This window comes from Agelaius tricolor, unplaced genomic scaffold (genome assembly GCF_023055355.1).
Source record: "Agelaius tricolor isolate 1412-34295 unplaced genomic scaffold, bAgeTri1.0.p SCAF_19, whole genome shotgun sequence".
Lineage (NCBI taxonomy): Eukaryota > Metazoa > Chordata > Aves > Passeriformes > Icteridae > Agelaius > Agelaius tricolor.
In genome coordinates, this window is record NW_027269279.1 from 15898653 (window position 1) to 15904734 (window position 6082).

A 6082-nucleotide genomic window follows, 5' to 3' on the forward strand; every position below is an offset into this window, starting at 1 on the left:
CCTCCCTCCCTGGGGAGGAGGCATGGAGGGATGTACTGAGGGCTGTCCAGGTGGACTAATGGACAGTGTTGCCTCCTCATCTTGGGTGATAGGGAGGAGGCTGTAGGGCATCCATAGCATGGGACCTCATGTTTTTCATCCCCCCTCTCTTGTTTCCTCTCTCAGTCCACTTCTTCACATACAGCCGGGAGTTCATCACACAGTACTGCCAGGTGTCCGCCCTGCTGGAGCTGGAGTCACTCCTGTCCCAGCAGAGCCTCAGGGAGGCTTTCTCTGATGCCGAGCTCGCCACTGCCAAGCAGAGGCACCAGCAGGTTCAGGACTACATCCAGGTATGGGGTGGGAGGAGGCTCGACAGTGCCCCTGACCTGCCAGGACTCAGGCAGCAGCATCTGCACCCAGGCTGTTCCCTGGTTTTGGTAGCCCTGGGGGGATTTCTCTGATGTTGCTGATGGGTAGCAGCAGTCTGGTCTCTTGCATAGATTCATTGAATGGTTTGGGTTGGAACAGATATTAAACCTCATCCAGTTCCACCTTCCACTTTCCCCGGTTGCTCCAAGCCATGTCCAGCCTGGCCTTGCACACTTCCAGGGATCCAGGGGCAGTCACAGCTTCTCTGGGCACCCTGTGCCAGGGCCTCCCCTCACATGGAACAATTCCTTCCCAATATCCCATCTAATCCTGCCCCCTGGCAGTGGGAAGCCATTCACCCTTGTCCTGTCACTACAGGCCCTTGTCCCATCCCTCCATCCCTTGTCCCAGTTCCCTCTCCAGCTCTCCCTGGAGCCCCTTTAGGCACTGGAAGGGACTCCGAGGTGTCCCTGGAGCCTCCTCTTCTCGAGGCTGCAGTTGCTTTATTGAGCAACTTCTTACTGCAATGATCACATTAAAAATCCCAAGGAGACACCCAAAGTGCACATGCTCTCTTTGCTAGAAGAAGGTCTGCAAGTGCATTTTAGGATGGACTTGTGAAAGAGCATCCCACACTACTCCTGTCCCCAGCACCCCTGCTGAACCAGCAGCTGCGTCCTCCTCCTGCCTGAGAGCACTTTCTTTGCATTTCCCAGCTCAGGGATTCCCCCAGAGCACTGGGGAGATGTATGTGTACAGACTCTGTGTTTTGCCATGGGACTTTCTTGCTGTGGTTTACTGTGTGAAAGGGCTCCTCCATTTCCTCTGTTGGCAGCAAATGGAGGAAATCTGGCGAGAGATGCGCTGGATCATGGATGTCCTGCAGCACGCCCGCTACAAGCAGCCCTCCTGTGGGATCTCTCTCAGCGGCTTCCTCAGCGAGGCTGGGGGAGCAGCGAAGGAGAAAACCCAATCCTCCTCGTCCCACCTTGACTACCTTCCATCGCCAGTGCTCTCACCAGAGACCAGCCGCAAGCTCAACTCCGGTAGGGACCCGAGCTCCTGCCTGGGGGCTCAGGGGCTGCCCGGGCTCGGTGGGTCCGGGGTGGCTGTGCCCAAGGTGCCGGCAGGGCCGGAGCCTGGACACGCAGGGCAGACCCGCCCTGCCTGTGCCGTGCGAGCACCTCAGGTGTGTCACAAGGGGGTGAACCTCAGAGGCTTCCCTGGATTCCACCTCAGCGGGGGATTCCACACTCAGGCTGAGCCTCTCTTTGTTGCTCTCCCCCCGGCAGACTCGCACGGCCTGTCGGACGAGGAGGGCTCCTCGGAGGTGTTCCTGGCCACCGACAGTGACTACGACTCCAGCCGGGCGCAGAGCCCGAAGGAGCTGGACCTGGTGTGCTCCACCACAGGGCCCGAGTGCTGCAGCCGGAGGGCGGTCCGCACCCTGCGGGACAGTGCCCCCGACGTCCTGCAGAGCCACGAGCTCCAGACCCCACCCGCAGTGCCGCCCCCGCCCGAGGAGCCCCGGCCACCGGCCAAGCTCTATGACAGTGACTTTGTCCTGCCCAGCCGGCAGATCGAGCTGCTGCGCATCACCGAGAAGCGACAGGCGTACTGCGTCCGGACCAGCAGCCTGGACTTCCCCAAGCCCCACTGCCCTGCCCCGAGGAAGTCCTGCCCCGGCTCCGTGGACAGCTCCCCGGCCGAGAGCAGGAGCACGGGCCCCTGCGGGCCGCTCCGGCTGGGGCCTGGCTCCACATCCAGCCCCGAGCGCCGCCGGGGCCGCCGCGGCTCCGATGAGTGGACTCCGGGCTTGCCAGAGCAGCAGCCAGAGCAGCCTGGGGGCTTGGCCGACCAAGGGAAGAAGCCGGGCTCTGTCACCTTGAGGGTGTGCCCTCAGTACGAAACGGGACTCTCCAAAGAGACCAGTGTCAAGGTACCGGAGCCTGTCACGGGTGGCAGAGCGGCTCTGCCGTGCCCGGAGGGACAGGGCTGGCAGGATGGGGACAGAGGCAGCAGGGCTCCTGTGCCCCACACCTGGCACTGCCCTCCCCATCCTTCACCATCCCAGGGGTGAGGTCCCCTGGAGACCCGCAGCACTCCTGCCCTGACTCCCTCTGTGCCTGCTGTAGATGAGGCTCCTGGTAGGACAGCGATGGCTGCTGCTGCAGAAGGATGAGCCAGGGCCATACATAGTGAATTTTGGGGACAAGGCAGTGGGGCTGAAGTTTATCTCTTGGTCTGTGGTTCAGCAGGTGACAGTAGCTTGGTGCCACCCAGTGTGGGCAGGCAGAGCAAAGGACACTTTTTGGGGGGTTTTTTGGTTTTTTTTTTTATTTTTTGGGGTTTGTTTTGGTTTGGTTTGGTTTGGGGTTTTTTTTTTTGTGTTCTTTGGGGGTTTATTTTGGTTAGGTTTTTTTTTGTTGTTTTTTTTTTAGTTTTGTTTAAAATAAAGAGAGAAGAAAACCTGACTGTTCTAATAGGGAGGAAAAAGCCAAAATAGCAGTGTATTAGCAAAAATCCAAATCTTCCTTGATATATCTGAGCTACTGATATGATAACTGAATCCATTGTTTAAGATAGTGTCCTTGCCTCATCCTTGCCACATCCTGATGTGATGATGTGTTCAAACACTTCATACTTCCAGGCAAAAATTCAGCTGTCACCCCTGCCCTGGCCATGCTCCTCCGACAGCCTCCCCTTCCTAGGTGTGTCGTCTCTGCTCCAGCCTTCCTCATTAGGGAAAGGAGAGCAGGAGCTTTTTGTCTCCAGCCTCTGGCAATTCCAGTGGCAGAACCCACTCCAGTTCCAGCTGGGGCAGCAGGCAGAGCTCTTTCCATGCTCCTCCAGACTATGCTGGAGCAGCTGTGTGACCTGACTCCTTTCCATGAGGGCTCTGCTGCCAAGAGCTGACCCCACCAGCTCTGATCACTCACACCTGCTCCAGGTGGGGTCCCCCATAGAGGACCATCCCCCAGGACATCTTGGGCAGGTGCCTCTCTGGCTTTGTGGCCTCCTTTGATCCCAGCCACGGAGATGCTTCCCCGTTGAAGTTTCCTTTCTGAAACATTCCTCGTGCCCAGGACAGAGGATGGTGGAGCAGAAAATCATTAAATCATGACTGGTGTGGGTTGAAAGCAACCCTAAAGGAATGGCAGAGGAAGAACAGTGCCAAGAGGCTGATTGGTTTATTGCTGGGGACGTTTGTTAGCCAGTGTCTCTGCACCCAGCTGGGACATCCTAGCAGAGACAACTCTGCCTCGCTGGATTATTTTCCATTTGAGGAATGCCCATAGATTTCTGTGGAACTGAAGCACAGCCCTCAGGTTCTTGGCGGGCTGCCCATGTAGCTTTTGAAGTTGCAAAGCTTTGGACACGCCTGCTTGAAAGCATTTTACAATGTTCTCCTGGTGTAAATGGCTGAGCCCTGCCATGGCTGTTCAGGGCTGGCAGTGCTCACGTGGGCCCAGGGCTGGGACCACCCTGCCGGGGCAGCACTCCTGGCGCTCTGCAAGCCCTCACAGATGTGCCAAAGGAAATGTTGCTTTGCCTGGGTGAGGATGGATGTCCTGCCTTGGAGCCTTTGAAGCTCCCGGCATTAGCAACCAGGGCCCTGATGAGCTCATTTTCTTGACAGCATTTGGGATTCACAGGGCTGTCCCCTGGGAAGCAGAGGGCAAGGGTAGCTGTTGGTGGGAGAACCCCAAGCTTGCGCACGGGATGAAATTTATTGCCATGTTCCAAAGAGGTGTCAGTTGTAGTTTGGCAGAGCTGTTGTGATCCAGCTGGTCTGAGGGTCTGGACCCTGCTCACAAGAGGGACTTCACACAGATCCCTCCGTGGTATCAGGAGCACGACAGGGACTGTCCCTCTCCAACTCCAGGTGATGAGATAGTGGGGCAGGCTCAGCAGAGCTGTAGGTGACACATGCAAGGGTTGAGTGGCAAGGGCTTGGAAACAGGAGTAGAGGCAGAGAGTAGTCCATAAGTTTGGGCCCTGGCATGCAGGGGCACCCCTTGGGCATTCCCTCGGCATGGTGTGCCCATGGCTGTGTGCCAGGCTGCTGCCACGGGCAGCACTGCTCACAGGCACCTCTGGGCAGCTGTTCCTCCACCCTCACCATTCCTCCACACCGTCCGCTGCCTCTGGCCCCTGTTCCTCCTCATTCCTCCCCCTTACCATCCATCTCTCCCATCTCTCCATCTGTGCCATCTCTCTCTCCACAGCTGCACATCACCAGCCAGACGCCTGCCAGTGAGGTGGTGAAGCTGGTGGTGCTGGAGATGAACGGCATCGCACAGGACATGCTGGGCGCCTCAGCCGCCGTCTGCTACGGCGAGGAGCAGCTGGAGCACTTCGGGCTGGTGTTCGCTGCCAACGAGAGCGAGCGGTGGCTCCCCGATGACTTCTTGCCTCTGTCCCTCCACACCAGCCAGCCCGAGGGGCGGTTCCTGGTGCGCATCAAGGAGACGTCCCCTCTGGTGCTCCAGTACGGGCCAGCGACCACCGTATGAGAGAGGAGAGCGGCGGGACGGAGCGGAGACCTCGGCTTCCAGAGCAGACAGCTCGTCTCTGATGCTTCCTTCTTCCACAGACACCCTCTCATCAGGCGTCCGCAGGGTGGAATGGGATCACACTGGGTTGTGTGTTCTTTCTTTGTGCTATTTTTTAATTTTTTTTTTTTAACCAAAGACACATCGAGACTCAGTTTTTCTGACTGGAGAAGAGGAGGGTGGAGTCCAGAGACCTCAGAGCTCAGGAGGAATCTCTGCAGGAATGGAATTTTTGAAAGTAAATATTTTTAAGGAGAAACGGGGGGGGGAGAGAGAGAGAGGAAAAATATTACAAGAAGAAGCAGCAATACTTTTTTTTTTCCCTTTTTTTTCTGAAAAACCTTGTTTGGGATTCACTGAAGGCAAAGCCACAGAGGATTGCTGGGGAGAGCTGTGGTGTCAGTGAGGAGAGGGCAGGAGCCACAAGGACAACCCTGAGAAGGTCATTTTCCTATCTGCCCTCCTTTCACTGCACCTGGAGAAATGATTCTTGCACAAAGTTCTTGGAACAAAATTATATTATTATTTTTATTCTGAAAAAAGTCAATAATCATTGTGCCAGAGCCACTGGAGTTGGGTAAAGGTGAAGACCCTTTGCCTTGTGTCCAAGACTAAAGGAACACATGCAGCCAGCCCCCTGCACTCACAGATGTGTCAATACCACACTAGAGATTTGCTATAGAGCATCTCCTGCAAACCCCTGGGCTTCCCTGTCCCCCTGGGTGCCGTTTTGTTCTGGTGATTGTGCTTCTCTAGTCCGTCCTACAGCATGACATTTTGTTAGCCACTAGGTCTCCTGTTAACAAGGTTACTTTTCTGATCTCCTGTGGTCCATAGTAAAAAAGACTGCTGCTGACTGCATAGCACTTGTCCTTCTTGTGGCTGGGTGCGTAGCATTCCATCATCCATCTCTCAAACCAGCTCTGATTCCAAGGGCTGGGCTTCTCTTTCCCAGGATGTTTAGTGGGGTGCTTCCCACGCTGTGCAGCGTTACATTAACACACAAATCACACGTGTGGGAGCAAAGCACTAGTCAAAAATGCTCTTCTGGGATTCATTGCTCTGTAAGGCAGCAAGATAAGGTTGGGCATGCCAAGGCATCACCTCCATGGGCTGGTGAAACCCCAGAGCTGTAGGGCTGGATGCCTAAGTCAGGTCCTGCAGCCTCCACTGAC

The 6082-nt window shown here is 56.0% G+C and overlaps 1 protein-coding gene across 8 annotated transcripts in view; it reads left to right on the top strand.

The window, feature by feature from the left end:
* The window catches only part of LOC139598327 (ankyrin repeat and fibronectin type-III domain-containing protein 1-like), a 237852-nt gene extending 232084 nt beyond the window's left edge, over positions 1-5768 (top strand). For all 8 annotated transcript variants that reach the window (XM_071444583.1, XM_071444580.1, XM_071444582.1 and 5 more), the window contains 4 exons: positions 166-332; positions 1187-1397; positions 1644-2290; positions 4581-5768. In XM_071444583.1, coding sequence (XP_071300684.1) covers positions 166-332; positions 1187-1397; positions 1644-2290; positions 4581-4868 — 1313 coding nt within the window. In that variant the 3' untranslated portion in view covers positions 4869-5768. The remainder of the gene's footprint in view (positions 1-165; positions 333-1186; positions 1398-1643; positions 2291-4580) is intronic.
* The last annotated feature ends 314 nt before the right edge of the window (positions 5769-6082 follow it).